At 44.9% G+C, this 15,518-nt stretch overlaps 1 protein-coding gene across 1 annotated transcript in view; it reads right to left on the minus strand.

Annotated features, from left to right (window-relative positions):
- Positions 1–332: 332 nt before the first annotated feature.
- LOC128704144 (metalloprotease TIKI2) overlaps positions 333–15,518 on the minus strand; it is a gene marked incomplete at its 3' end in the record, with an annotated part of 74,424 nt that continues 59,238 nt past the window's right edge. The window contains 3 exon segments of the mRNA XM_070099006.1: positions 333–455; positions 9,628–9,744; positions 13,638–13,728. Coding sequence (XP_069955107.1) covers positions 333–455; positions 9,628–9,744; positions 13,638–13,728 — 331 coding nt within the window.

The raw sequence follows: 15,518 nt of genomic DNA on the forward strand, positions 1-15,518 counted from the left end.
AAATCACTTGAGAGAACTTACCCTGGGGAAAAATTAGACACATGTGCAACACTTGAGTATCTTTATTGAGGAAACGTTTCGCCACACAGTGGCTTCATTAGGACATACAGAGGAGAATGGTGAAGATCAGGAGTTTGAGGTAATCAGTCCCTCAGTCTGGAGTCGATGTAATCAGTCCATCTATCTTGAAAAGACTGATGGACAAATGTTGCACATGTGTCTAATTTATCAACCCGTCGGTTCTCTGAACCATTTATCTACATTACTCTGGGGCCTGAGGGTCTATGTTGACCTACAGGTCACGTGTTTACAAAACCTTAAAGAGAACTTACTCTGGAGGCTGTGGATCTATTCTGACCCAGAGGTCATTAAAATGGGCATGTTTCCTGGAGGGTTCACTGGTGGTAGGCAGCCCACGGTGAACCCCGTGCCCCGCCGCTTGTTTCGACAGGAACCTGCAAACAAACAAACACACACACACACACACACACACACACACACACACACACAACAAAACATAAAAACATGATGGTAGAATTACCGACAATATGTTAGGTAAAAGGACACAAGTGCAGCTAATGTGACAAAGCTCCTGGAGAGCGAAACGTTGCCACAATAATACGTCGCATTAGTTGCACTTGTGTCCTTTTACCCAGCACAAAAACTTGAGAATATAAGAATGAACACTGCAGTTGGTCTACTGGTAAAGGCTAGGCAGGTCTGACTCAAGCCCATCCACACTCACAGATGTACCTGTCCAACCTATATTTAAAGCTACCCAAGGTTCTTGCCTGGAAATAAATGGTATAAAATACCGACAATGGAAATATAAAAACATACGCAGTATAATACAGTATAACAGTCGCCGTCTTGTTGAATCCTCTCTAATACACAACTTTCCTTGTATGAATCGTAGTCCTGGCTTCGTCTCTCTAGATGCCTTCCTCTCCCACTACATTGTAAAATGCTCCAAACTTCAGAACACCCGTGACTTAACCTGATTCCTCATTTTTCTTCTTCTCCCTCTTCCCCTTTCCTCTTTCCTTTTTTTTTATCTTTCTTTCTTCTGTCGTGTGTTTCTGTTTCTTCATTATTTTTTCATCAATTCCCCTTTCTCCCACCTCTGTGCACTTGCTCTCCCTCTGTGGGCACCTAGCTCCCTTGGAGTGCTCCCCTTTCTTTATATTTGACTGGCTCCTCCTCCTCCTTAGTTCCCCACTACCACCACTACTACTACTACTACTACCGCTACTACCACTACCACTACTACTCCTGGTCCGTCGTGCTCTGGCCGATCACACAGTTGCTCTACACTCAAGAAGCCTCCCTTCGACCCCGCCGGGTGGGAAATTTATGAAGATTGAGACACTTATTTATATTCTACAAACGTCACATCCTTTTCACAATGCTGTCGCATCGTGTGAAAATCAAGCCTGTGAATTGTGCAATAAATGACTCCTCGAAGTTAGCTTTAGCTACCGTCTTTAGGACCTGCCTGCAGAGATGAAAGTTAAGGCACTTGTGCAACATCTGGTTATCTTTATTGTAAACGTTTCGCCATCCAGTGGCTTTATCAATACAAATTCTTGGACATAATTAGAAAACAGAAGAACTATATACAAAAGATGAGGTAATCAGTGCCTCAGCCTTGGAGGTGGTGTTTACAACACCGTGGTTGTAGAGATTCTGAAGCACAGGTAAGCAAGCAAGCAAGTGCAGGTAAGATCCCAATGGGATGAGCGGGGAAGACGGGACAGACGAAGAATAGCGCTGGAGAGGAGTGTTCTTAGTCGTAGAAATAGAGCCAGGGCTTGACCCAGCAGCTAAGGCGATCGTGGGACAGACTTGGAGAAAAAACGGGAAGAGAGCAAGCTGTGTATGGAACTGAACTTCTCCAGGCTGAGGGACCGACAACCCCAAATTCCACGACCTCAAGGGCGATGGACCGACCACACCGCCCCCACACCTCCACTGCTCCCGCCCACCTTCTGTACTGAAGAAGCCTACTGTGTAGGCGAAACGCCCCGGAACAAAGTCGCCCATCTGTTGCCTATATGTCTCACCCACCAGTCTCGTGGTAGGTGAGGTCTTTGAGTCTCGAGAGCTGGAAGTTTCCAGGTCGCAGGAGAGGGCATCAGACATGTGGGAGGTTATTTTAGTAGTTGAGGAGGCAGGTTTGCAATGGAGCCATTTGCAAACTTCTTGAAGCTGCTCCTGGAGAGGTGGTATAGCGTTGTCTTGTTGGAAAAAGTGAAACGAAGAGGCTTGATGAACTCAAGAACTTGCGTGAGTGTGAAGTGAAGAGGTGATTCGCAGGCATACTTGACTGTTCCATCACCGAGGCCTTTGTATAGTTCAGAGCAGGTCATGGTGTCAGCGTTCGAGGGAGAGGTGTAGAAAGTAAGGTTTTCCCAAGAGGGTGTGCTGGAGTCGTCGCTATCTGCTTCGTCGGGGGATTCGTCAGGAAATTCTTGTTCAATTGTTTCTACAGTGATTGTGTCAAGAGGAGGCTGGGAGTCTAGAGTATTTGCGGTCTGGCTGGTTGTTGGTGGTTGTTGAGAGGTGGCAGTGGTCACTGGGCGTGGTTCAGGAGTGTTTTTTGGGGCAGAGTTAGGATTTGGGCCTGAAGTTGATGTGAAGTTAGCGATGTTTGGGATAATCTTGAGGAAGTCCTGTGATGTTGGCGAGTCAGGAAAGTTGAATGACGGCATGTTGTTAAGACGGAATAGTTCGTTAATTGTAGTGTTGAATGTGCCTGGGTTTGCTGCATTTGCAAGGTGTGCATACATCATGCAGTACAACACCTTAGAGGGAGCAGCGTCAGGGAGTGCAGAAAGGGAATTGCTGGATAGAGATGACTGCTGTGTGGCTTGTAGAATTCTGGTGGTGTCCGACTGGAGTTTTGAAATGGCGGTGTATGTCGGCGATTTGGGACTATTCTTCTTGGTTTCTTCTTTAATTTTTTTCGACATTACTTCTTTTCGTAGTGGGCATTTAGCTGCAAGGGTATGATGAGTACCCTTGCAGTTAAGACATGTTGGAGTGGCATTGGTGGTGGTGCAGGCTTTGAAGTTATGACCTTTTCCACAGGTAGAACAGAACTTTTTGTCTTTAATGGGGCAGTCCTTTGTTGAATGTTGATAAGAGTAACAGTTCCAACAGGGAGAGACATGGGCAAAACGTTCAGGTTCAATGTGGCGTGGATGTATGTGGTAATATGAGATAGCTAGTCCATTAGCGAGTGCTTGGGTAGCCATATCTATGTTTGAAAAGGTGATTTTGATCATAGATGAGGCATTGGGAATTCGTGTGATGGTGTCTACAGAGGCCCAGGTGTTTTGGTCTTCGATAGAGGTCTTCAGTTCATCCGTTGGAATAGATGTGATTATCTTATCCAATTGTTTAACAAAAACTGAACGTTTCGCCAGCAAGGAGGGAGACGGTGATATGATGAATTGACGGTCCCGTAATGTGTTCATTGCAGTGTCGTCCATAAGTTTAGCTGCTTCATTGTCGTCGGTGCAAACGACAATAAAGGAATCCTTGAGTGAGTGAATCGCTGTGAATTTGAGATGTAGGCAGGTCCTCATAGCGGCAGCAAGTAATAGTTTAGTGGAATCATTTATAACACCACTGGCTGGTTTGATTTTAACACGATGTGCGAACATTGTCGAACAGGTAGAGGTTACCCTCCCCAACGGGAATCGTAGGGAGACTGAAGCACAGGTAAGGAGACTGGCGCTTATATAGGCGTCAGTGAAGAGAATCTATGTGATATGTCAAGATATCTGATTAAATAAATGAAAATAAGATACCAGATATATTAAGTAAATTACCTAAATCTGCTTGCAACAGATGTACTCCTGTTAGCCCTTTTGGGGCTTAGTTCCTACGTCTTTTGTGTATTCATAAGCTCTTGCGCTACCCTCCACATTATGGATATGCGATGCACAATAATCTTGTCGCTCCGGCGGCAAAATCTAATTTACAGTATCCACATTTGATGTATTAACACACCTTGAAATACATCAAACACCAAATACAAATTTCATAATTAAAATTCATAAATACAATAACAAAACAGGAAAAAATATCTATTAGAAAAAGGCCAGGAACTAGAACGAGCTCAACACAAACACTAAAGATATTTTTTCAATAATAAATTACAATACTGTGCATTAAGGAGCATTGAAATTTTGGTTAAAGCTGCACTCTTCAGGCACTGTTCTTTATATACATTTTAGATTCAGTGCCAAATATAAAGTTTATTGGTTGAGGTTTAGCTACATCCTTGGCGACTGAAATTTTGGAATATGTCTGTATTACTGAGTAGCGCAGCGCAGTGTTTTATGTACTGTATGTATGTACTTTGCAGTACATATTTATAAACATTAACTAACTTTCTCTCTTTTCAGACACTGATTACTTGTATAGTAATTTACTACCGAGAGGGGCTACAATGTCAACGAGTAAAGCCACAGAACATGCATTGTTTGGCCATGCCAGTGTTATTCCAATGAACAAACTTTCGTCCAAAGGCGATATGTTAAGGAACTGAGGCAATATCAATGTGATGAAGGAAAGTTTACTGATGTTTCAGTGATTATCAAGATAGCAGCTAAGGTCATCCGGTCCACTGTTTCATGTCAGCTTCATGGAAATGAGATGTCATTCCGGGCTCTTTTCTACCACTATGACAGTAAGCCAAGTGGTCCTGAGCATTGGAGAGGTCCCATTGGCAAGCAATCAAGGATCCTCTGTCTGAGCTGCCAGTTGTTTCTTTCCAACCAGTCAATTTCATTTATTTCCCTGCTCTGAATAACAAGGTGGCAGAGGATCTGTCCTAGGACCAGAAATACTTGTACAGGATTTGCAAAGGAGTGATTACAGATGTGGGTGACGATGACTTGGCTGCTCTTCAACCAGGTCCACCGTGTGTCAAGGTGGAATACTTTATGGAGTAGGATCCTTAGGCTGTATGTGGCAACATCAAGACCCAGTCAGGAGCTGAAAAAGAGTCGTCATTATGATTTTAAAGTTCAGTGCTCCAATGTGGTTCCACATCAAGCTGCACCCTTATGTCACACACGGTTCCAAGAACGTTTTTCAGTCACTGCAATTTATGAGACATCTTAACAGTGAAGAAAAGAAGATAGTAAAGAAGACTGTCCAAAGAAATTCCTACTTTGCTCACACATATCAGACTGATAAAGACATGACAGAAACAAAGCTGTCTCAATGATAAGAAAAAATAGAGAAGAGAATCAACAGACAGAAGAAGAGTACCGAGAGCTCTGATGAGGATAGAGAATAATCTGCTGTTGCTGTTGACGAGGACTCGTTAATCTACACTGATGATGAGGATGACAGTGAAGAGGAAGAGAATGACAATGTGGCTCCTATTGTCAACTCAAGAAAAGTAGTGATTCCCAAACTAAAGTGGCAAGCAAAGAACTACCATTCCATGATTGACTGGAAGACTGAACTCAAAACTTAGCCTTCTTTCATTGCTTCTCTATCAGATCAACAGGTTCTGAAAATTACTGAGACTCCATGAGGTGCCCAAGAGGCCAAACAACTCTCAAGCTGTTAAGAGAGGGACTAAAGTTTGCACTGAAGTGAGTGGACAGAAGGCAATTGATGGATATAACAGGTAAAGAATATTTTCCTGGAAAGTGATGCCGAAGTTCCGCACCAAGAAAGACTTCACTTATAACTTGTAGTTTAAAATTAAATAGTTGATAATTGATATAACCCATGTACATTTGATTATACATTCACAACCAAAAATGATATAAACCATATACACCTGATTATCTTGACAACCAATAAATTATAATTAATTGTTTTCAATGGTGCATGATCTGACGAAAAGTCGATCGTGATGCTGCAAGTTAAATGGGCATAAAATGGTCTGAAATTTTGCACAGAAGTTTGTTGTGACCATGCAAATAATGCCTGAACAGTGAAACTTGCATCTCTAAAATTTGTATTTTTTCAATGCTCATACTGTGCATGCATCCATTTCACGGACTAAGAGACCTGAAACACAGCTGAACCATGTTAAACACTATAATACTAGGTATCTGCCTGATCTGAGACAGGTATCCACCGTATCATATAACCAAAGCCCTTGTTGCTATACATCAAAACCTTCAATAGGCAGAGGAACTGTAGCTCAATTCGTCAACAGATCTAGGAGCTATAGCTCAACATTCACAAGCAGCACTAAGGTGGGCGAGACGCCGTGTGCTCACCTTCCAACCCAATACACTCCGCCCTTGGTTGGTTGAGAGGTTATGAAAGTAAAATAAAAACATTTCCAACGATTCGCGTATTTTACCTTCTTTTTTTTTTACGGGCGTTTTCTTACAAGGTGAAAGTCCCTAGTTATGCAATGTATTTCGGGCACTAAGTTTAAAGCCTATCGACTACATGAAGTCGATTAATGGTGCATATAAACTTTTTCACCACCAGTCAAGAATACTTTAATCCCTCAAATAAGCATTAAAGTAAATTCTCCCTGAATAGAATCAGAGATACATATACTTCTCAGCGTTCACATCCTAGCTGCTGGTCGTCCAGGATACTACTGAGTGAGGAAGGTGAGACGCCACCGCTCTCTCTCCCCCTCCCATACACACACCTACAACTACACACCACCACCATATTGTTGACCCACATTATATTTATGGGAACCGGTGGAGGTGAAGGTGACCAGACAGTGACTTAGTGATTGCAAGAGTGATTATGATTGGCATATCAGTATGACTGGGTAGAAACCTGCCTTGAAAAGATACCTGTAGTTTACCTGTAGATGGTTTCAGGGGCCACCGCCTCAGAAGCTGGGTCCTACACTAGGCTTCCTGGTTGCTCACCTGATCAACCTGGCTGGGCGGGCGTGCTGCAACAATCACTTGGCGGGCGATTTCGTTATGGTTTACCGACTTAGAGACTGGTATTCAAAGAGCTAACAGAACTACCATCACTGAAACTCTACCAACATATTTAAAAACACAGGAGAAGGGGTAATCTGTGATTCAAAGTGTGTGCTCTTCAAGCACTTGATGGTTCTACTTACAAAACAGACAACAGAAACATAAGAATAGACATTAAAAATGACCTGGTAAGAGTTTGGGACAAAGGCTTTCGTATTTAATTGTCTGGATACCTTCCCACATAGGAATCAGTTGTCACAACACTAATTAAGAATGTATTAATGTTGGTAGAATTACCGACAATATGTTAAGTAAAAGGACACAAGTGCAACTAATGTGACATTTTATTGTAGCAACGTTTCGCTCTCCAGGAGCTTTATCAAGCCGTTACGTAATGGCTTGATAAAGCTGGAGAGCGAAACGTTGCCACAATAAAATGTCGCATTAGTTGCACTTGTCCTACTTAACACTAATAAAGAAGCTAGATCTGTGTCAGACAGGAAGTGGAACTACAGCTAAACATCCCTCTGTCCAATGTCGACACCCAGTGTTCACATTTAACAGATTTTTCCAGTAACTATGTTTTTACGTGCCTGAGAGGAGCGTAGAGAAGATTCTGGGAGGTGTTACGTGAATATTCAAGAAATTTCAAGTGAGCGAATAATTGTTTTAGACTTTAACGATGCAGCGAGTGTGAGGAAGAGAGATGTTTCGAACTGTACATGTGGTGGAAAACACTGGTCAGTGGTATGTGTAGAAGCATCAGATATCTCTGGTAGACAATGACAAAGCAGGCAAGTGGTTGTAGGTGGAGTAGACAAGTCTGGAGTGCCGGGGGTAAATGACAGTGGGAAGTATTTAACCCTAGAGGTATACTTCTAGACAAGTCTTCACCCATTATACCCGGGTATGCTATATCTAGAGAGGATATTAAAATATAACCATTCTAGTCTAATTGTTGACAATGAAGTGAATGCGAGCCTGGTCGATCAGTTCTACTTCACCTACACCAAGAACACCCAACTATGATTAAATGAATTCTGCTGTAAGAACAAAACAAAAGAATAAGTATACCAGGTAAAATGAGGCGCGCTACTAAATTGACTATCAGTATACTAGGTAAGATAAAATGCACTAGAAGTGACTATCAGTATACACAAATAACCCGCACATAAAAGAGAGAAGCTTACGACTTGGACCATTGACAAAGTCACACTGTGTGACTTTGTCAATGGTCCAAGTCGGACCGAAACGTCGTCGTAAGCTTCTCTCTTTTATGTGCGGGTTATTTGTGTATCGTTCCAGTCACGGTATTGTGCCTTTTTTGTTATTTATTGACTATCAGTATACCAAGTAAGATGATGTGCACTACCAATTATTAGTATACCAGATATGGTAAGTGCACAACCAGACACTCAGTATACCATTAGATAGTTGTTACACCAGTTGCATATTTACACCAACAATATTGTTAAAATGGAAGTGGATTATCTTTTCCTCCTCGTTTACTGTGAAAAATTCTCTGACTCAGGAATCATATGAACAGATTCACGCAATTAGTCTAAAGTCCTAGAATCATATCTCCCGATACTGTCCCCACCTCGTTTAGTTTTAAAAGGTTTAAACCCTACCAAATGAACTAGGCTCATTATGAAATTAGTACTGTACTAGTTTTAAGTAGTAATTGTAAGTGCTTTATCACACTGTTTCTGATTTGCCCAAACCTCGATTATCCTTCGTGTCAACATGACCTATTAGAGTCATTACATGAACTCTAACAGACGTTACAAAACACAGAAATACTGAGATAATGTATTGTTAAGTCAAACTTGATGTATAACTTGAAAAATATGTTGGACAAATACACGAATGTGAATAAATGGGTGTGAGAAGGACTTGCCTAGCGTGGGCCAGTAAGCATGCACTAAACAACATATGGTAATAAGAACAATATGAGGTTTATGACGTTTTTATTGAGATGTTTCGCCCACCAGGGATTATATCAAGTCTGTGAGAATTTATAAAGCTCCTGGTGGGCGAAACATCTCAATAAAATACTATGAGCTTCATAGCTCGCTTTATTAACATACTTTACGTTATATAATATCACTGATATACATCAACCAACGTAAATTCGACATATATATTAAGACACGTTATAGAGAGGATTTTATGACAACGTTTCAGTCGCATTAGAACTTTGAGCGAAACGTTGTCTCTGTAAAAGTCTGTTTGGTATCGTTCATGTGTGTGTGTGTGTGTGTGTGTGTGTGTGTGTGTGTGTGTGTGTGTGTGTGTGTCTGTGTGTGTCTGTGTGTGTCTGTGTGTGTCTGTGTGTGTACTCACCTAGTTTAGGCTGCAGGGGTCGAGTCCAAGCTCCTGGCCCCGCCTCTTCCACATTGTGTGTGTGTACTCATCTAATTATGGTTGCAGGGGTCGAGACTCAGCTCCTGGCCCCGCCTCTTCCACCGAGTGCTACTAGGTCCTCTCTCTCTCTCTCCCTGCTCCGCGTGCGCGCGCGCGTGTGTGTGTGTGTGTGTGTGTGTGTGTGTGTGTGTGTGTGTGTGTGTGTGTGTGTGTGTGTGTGTGTGTGTGTGTGTGTGTGTGTGTGTGTGTGTGTGTGTGTGTGTGTGTGTGTGTGTGTGTGTGTGTGTGTATACCTAGTACAGGTTATCGTTGACTGACTCACTTGGCAAAGGCTGGGTCGTGCTGTTGCTCAGCGTCCAGGGTACTAGAAGTTCTAAAGTCCTTCAGCACTGACGGTTCTGGCACTATCCCTCCCCGGTGGCCGCGTCGACGCTTGTGTCTGGCGAGCAGAGTTTCCCTTCAGTATATTCATGGCGAAATATTACTGTGAATTGATGCAAAATGAATAATGTGAACCAAGGCAAAAGACATATGGGAGTCTCTCCTGTCCACCCAGTTCATCTAGCACAACTTGTTTCTGTAGAGCAGCCAGGACTTCAGTCTAGGGAAGCTTAAGACAGGATTTCGATCTAGGGAAAGCTTAAGCCAAAATCGAAATTTGGGGAACATTTAATAATTATATGCTCAAAAATCAAAGAAATCGTCTTTAAACATATTATTTTCAGTATGTATGTGAGACGTTTCCTAAAACTATCTTGCTTTCGTAGACAATGGTCAATGTAATAGTGAGAATTAGATATTAATTGAAAAAAAGTCTTGCGTTTTTTTTAGCTCCACTTCTGTGGCTGCGCCAACGACCTGTTATATGTAGGTTACCAGTGCTGGATCCCGTGGGGTCACCGCCCCCCTCGGTCCTAAGCCAGAGCAGGCCTTCATTAGTAAGGCTGTCGCTGCTAGCAGCACTCGGTAAAATGTGGGTACCACAGCCAGTTTTATCAGGCAACTTGAAAAACCCGTCAGTAAATAGTTACCAAAGTGTTAGTGGACTACTGTGGGTCGCATTCTGGACAGGGCGAGATGTATGAGCAAGTGTCCTTGCACCTGCTGCTCATGACAATTGGGGAATAAACACGTACTGTACTTAGGTGTTAGACAGGCAAGTAGCATTCTAGGGAGTGGTAGTAGACCTTAGGTAGGACTAGCCTTTGAGGTGAACTGAGGAATGAGACAGGCAAGTAACATTCTAGGGAGTGGTAGTAGACCTTAGGTAGGACTAGCCTTTGAGGTGAACTGAGGAATGAGATGAGCTTCAAACCTGTAAACTGAGCTGCAGTCAGCTCTCTTAAAATTATTATTATAATCAAGGGGGGAGTACTAAACCCGGAGGATTATACAGCGCCTGGGGGGGGATGTGGAAGGCATTCAGGCTTAATTCGGTGAACTGGAGCACAGATCCAATTCCCTAAATCAAGAGCCCCTCACCAACATCAAGGAACCTTCCTTGAGGGGAGCTCTCTTAAAAGCTTCAAACTTGTGCTATTTTTCTCGGAAACGCGACTGAACAAGTGCGTCCACAACTGAACACTGCCTGGAGACGCCTTCATACCACGTGCTCTTCAATTTTCGGTGGACTTTTTCAACAGAATTTACGAAAAATTGTATTAAGCTGTTTGTAAGGGAGCTAAATGTATGTAAAAAAAAAGTCTAGGATCCTGATCCGACTGAGAGAGCACTGAATACGTATGAAGTATGGCCTTAGTACTGGAATCTAAATACGGAGGATCTCGGCAATTAAATAGCAACATGATCCTCTTTTTAGATGAGATGGTGAGGATGAGTGGGACGTAAGGATGAGTGGGACGTAAGGATGACTGGGAAGTAAGGATGAGTGGGAAGTAAGGATGAGTGGGAAGTAAGGATGAGTGGGGCGTAAGGATGAGTGGGACGTAAGGATGACTGGGAAGTAAGGATGAGTGGGAAGTAAGGATGAGTGGGAAGTAAGGATGAGTGGGAAGTAAGGATGAGTGGGAAGTAAGGATGAGTGGGAAGTAAGGATGAGTGGGGCGTAAGGATGAGTGGGGCGTAAGGATGAGTGGGGCGTAAGGATGAGTGGGGCGTAAGGATGAGTGGGGCGTAAGGATGAGTGGGGCGTAAGGATGAGTGGGAAGTAAGGATGAGTGGGAAGTAAGGATGAGTGGGACGTAAGGATGAGTGGGGCGTAAGGATGAGTGGGGCGTAAGGATGAGTGGGGCGTAAGGATGAGTGGGGCGTAAGGATGAGTGGGAAGTAAGGATGAGTGGGACGTAAGGATGAGTGGGGCGTAAGGATGAGTGGGGCGTAAGGATGAGTGGGGCGTAAGGATGAGTGGGGCGTAAGGATGAGTGGGAAGTAAGGATGAGTGGGAAGTAAGGATGAGTGGGAAGTAAGGATGAGTGGGACGTAAGGATGAGTGGGAAGTAAGGATGAGTGGGAAGTAAGGATGAGTGGGAAGTAAGGATGAGTGGGAAGTAAGGATGAGTGGGACGTAAGAATGACTGAGAAGCAAGGATGAGTGGGAAGTAAGGATGAGTGGGAAGTAAGGATGAGTGTGAAGCAAGGATGAGTGGGAAGTAAGGATGAGTGGGAAGCAAGGATGAGTGGGAAGTAAGGATGAGTGGGAAGTAAGGATGAGTGGGAAGTAAGGATGAGTGGGAAGCAAGGATGAGTGGGAAGTAAGGATGAGTGGGAAGCAAGGATGAGTGGGAAGTAAGGATGAGTGGGAAGCAAGGATGAGTGGGAAGTAAGGATGAGTGGGAAGCAAGGATGAGTGGGAAGCAAGGATGAGTGGGAAGTAAGGATGAGTGAGTTTTGAAATATGCGTGAAGGTATAGTAGTGGGCGCATGTGATCACAAGAGGGTGGGACAGTGTGTGAGATGGGTGGTCCCAGACCAGGGTGAGACGTGTGTGGGATGGGTGGTCCCAGACCAGAGTGAGACGTGTGTGGGATGGGTGGTCCTAGACCAGGGTGAGACGCGTGTGGGATGGGTGGTCCCAGACCAGGGTGAGACGTGTGTGGGATGGGTGGTCCTAGACCAGGGTGAGACGTGTGTGGGATGGGTGGTCCCAGGCCAGGGCGAGACGTGTGTGGGATGGGTGGTCCCAGACCAGAGTGAGACGTGTGTGGGATGGGTGGTAACAGAACAGGGTGAGACGTGTGTGGAATGTGTGGTCCCAGACCAGGGTGAGACGTGTGAGAGATGGGTGGTCCCAGACCAGGGTGAGACGCGTGTGGGATGGGTGGTCCCAGACCAGGGTGAGACGTGTGTGGGATGGGTGGTCCCAGACCAGAGTGAGACGTGTGTGGGATGGGTGGTCCCAAACCAGAGTGAGACGTGTGTGGGATGGGTGGTCCCAGACCAGAGTGAGACGTGTGTGGGATGGGTGATCCCAGACCAGAGTGAGACGTGTGTGGGATGGGTGGTCCCAGACCAGGGTGAGACGTGTGTGGGATGGGTGGTCCCAGACCAGAGTGAGACGCGTGTGGGATGGGTGGTCCCAGACCAGGGTGAGACGTGTGTGGGATGGGTGGTCCCAGACCAGAGTGAGACGTGTGTGGGATGGGTGGTCCCAGACCAGAGTGAGACGTGTGTGGGATGGGTGGTCCCAGACCAGAGTGAGACGTGTGTGGGATGGGTGGTCCCAGACCAGAGTGAGACGTGTGTGGGATGGGTGGTCCCAGACCAGAGTGAGACGTGTGTGGGATGGGTGGTCCCAGACCAGAGTGAGACGTGTGTGGGATGGGTGGTCCCAGACCAGAGTGAGACGTGTGTGGGATGGGTGGTCCCAGACCAGGGTGAGACGTGTGTGGGATGGGTGGTCCCAGACCAGAGTGAGACGTGTGTGGGATGGGTGGTCCCAGACCAGAGTGAGACGTGTGTGGGATGGGTGGTCCTAGACCAGGGTGAGACGTGTGGAATGGGTGGTCCCAGACCAGAGACGTGTGTGGGATGGGTGGTCCCAGACCAGGGTGAGACGTGTGTGGGATGGGTGGTCCCAGACCAGAGTGAGACGTGTGTGGGATGGGTGGTCCCAGACCAGAGTGAGACGTGTGTGGGATGGGTGGTCCCAGACCAGAGTGAGACGTGTGTGGGATGGGTGGTCCTAGACCAGGGTGAGACGTGTGTGGAATGGGTGGTCCCAGACCAGAGACGTGTGTGGGATGGGTGGTCCCAGACCAGGGTGAGACGTGTGTGGGATGGGTGGTCCCAGACCAGAGTGAGACGTGTGTGGGATGGGTGGTCCCAGACCAGGGTGAGACGTGTGTGGGAGGGACACTTGATATCCTTACATACCTCTTTATCCTGGTCTCAGGAGCTACGTGTTGCACGGACAGACCAGCAGAGCGCACCACGTCCAACACCGTGTGGTTGCCCAAGAAGTGACCTGCAAGAACAATAATCGCTTAGCAACACAAAATAATATTGATCAATCTGCAATCCTGTAACAACTAGAATACAGAGAAAAAATGTAAATGATAAAAAAAAATGATCCTATAATAAATTTCCAAACATTTACAAATATTCACTAAGAAAATATTCCCCTATTTCTGTGATTTACACTGTACTCGCCTTGTCATGTTTACAGGGGTCAATTCATGGCTCCTGGTCTCACCTTGTATCACTTAACGATCATAGTATAAATGTGATTAGCCTGTATCTTCCTGTGTCATCTGTTACAGTATTTTCTACGCTCATACAAGCTACAACAGTGAGAAGTGAGGTATATTGTTGTGTTTCGGCGAGTTTGCACTGCACGTGTGTTACAGCCCGGGCAACAAACTTTGATAAAGGAACAGTATGCAGCCACTTCCATCTCTATGAGGGTTAGAGAGTTAGGGTGAGCAGCTTGCTACGTTTAGCTAAGATTAACGTCCCACCTAGCATGAACTAGTAAGTAGTAAGACCCACTAGTTCATGCTAGACCCACCTAGCATGAACTAGTAGGTAGGATAATCGATTCAGACGTAGATGTCACAGAATTTCAAGAGGATTTAGACTCAATTCGTGGTCAGAAAAGTGGCAGATGCAGTTCAACGCAGATAAATAAACAAACGATGTAGAACTTAGCTGTACAGAATGCAAAAAGGACTTGGGGGTTGTGGTAAGCATCAACCTTAAACTAAGACAGCAATGCCTAAGCGTACGTAACAAGGCAAATACAGTGCTAATCCCGAGATTATGCCACCCCTCCCCCACACACGTACCGAAACACACGTACCATGAAAGATTATAATATAACTATTTGCACACTTACTAAGGTTTTAATACTTGGTGCTGCGTCCTTTATGCTTTATCACGTCCCTCAGCCGTGTAGGAAGACCCAAATTCTTGGGGGTTTGGGGAGGTATATTATTCCATGTCTCATAGAGCAGCCTCCAGCCGCGGGATGGAACTGATATCCTTGCCCAGTAAACTTCGTTTCACTATTGACCAGAGGTTCTTAATAGGGTTTAGGTCTGGGGAATTGCCTGGCCAGTGATTAAAGAACCTCACTTCACAGTCCTTAAGCCACTGAACTCCATATCTGGTGGTATGACACGGTGCACCGTCCTGCATAAAAACCGTAGCCCCACACTTGTCAAACGCCTCAGGTAAATTGTCACACAATAACTCTAGGTAATTATACTGGTTCATAAACTGGTTTTTGGGAAGCACAATGAGTTCACCAACACTCTGAGCACTGAAGAACCCCCAAACCATAAGCGAGTTTGGTGGTCCCACTTCCTCTGGGCCAGTACACATGCCCTCCACGGTTACAGGCGACAGTGAAGGTTGCTTCATTACTCCAAAGTACTAAATAATGTAGATCTTAATATTACTGACTGTGAAAAGCATTTGGGAGTTCTGGTTAGTAGTAATCTAAAACAAAGACAACAGTGCGTAAGTGTTTGCAATAAAGCGAACAGAATCCTTGGCTTCACATCAAGAAGCACAAATAATAGGAGTCCTCATGTTGCTCAACTCTGTATATCCTTCGTTGGGCCTCATTTAGATTATGCTGCACAGTTTTGGTCACCGCATTACAGAATGGATATAAATGCACTGGAGAATGTACAAAGGAGGATGACAAAGTTGATCCCATGTAGCAGAAATCTTCCTTATGAGGAAAGACTGAGGGCCCTGAATCTGCACTCTCTCGAAAGGCGTAGAATTAGGGGGGATATGATTGAGGTG

The sequence above is a fragment of the Cherax quadricarinatus genome, chromosome 66, assembly GCF_038502225.1.
Source record: "Cherax quadricarinatus isolate ZL_2023a chromosome 66, ASM3850222v1, whole genome shotgun sequence".
NCBI classification, from domain to species: Eukaryota; Metazoa; Arthropoda; class Malacostraca; order Decapoda; family Parastacidae; genus Cherax; species Cherax quadricarinatus.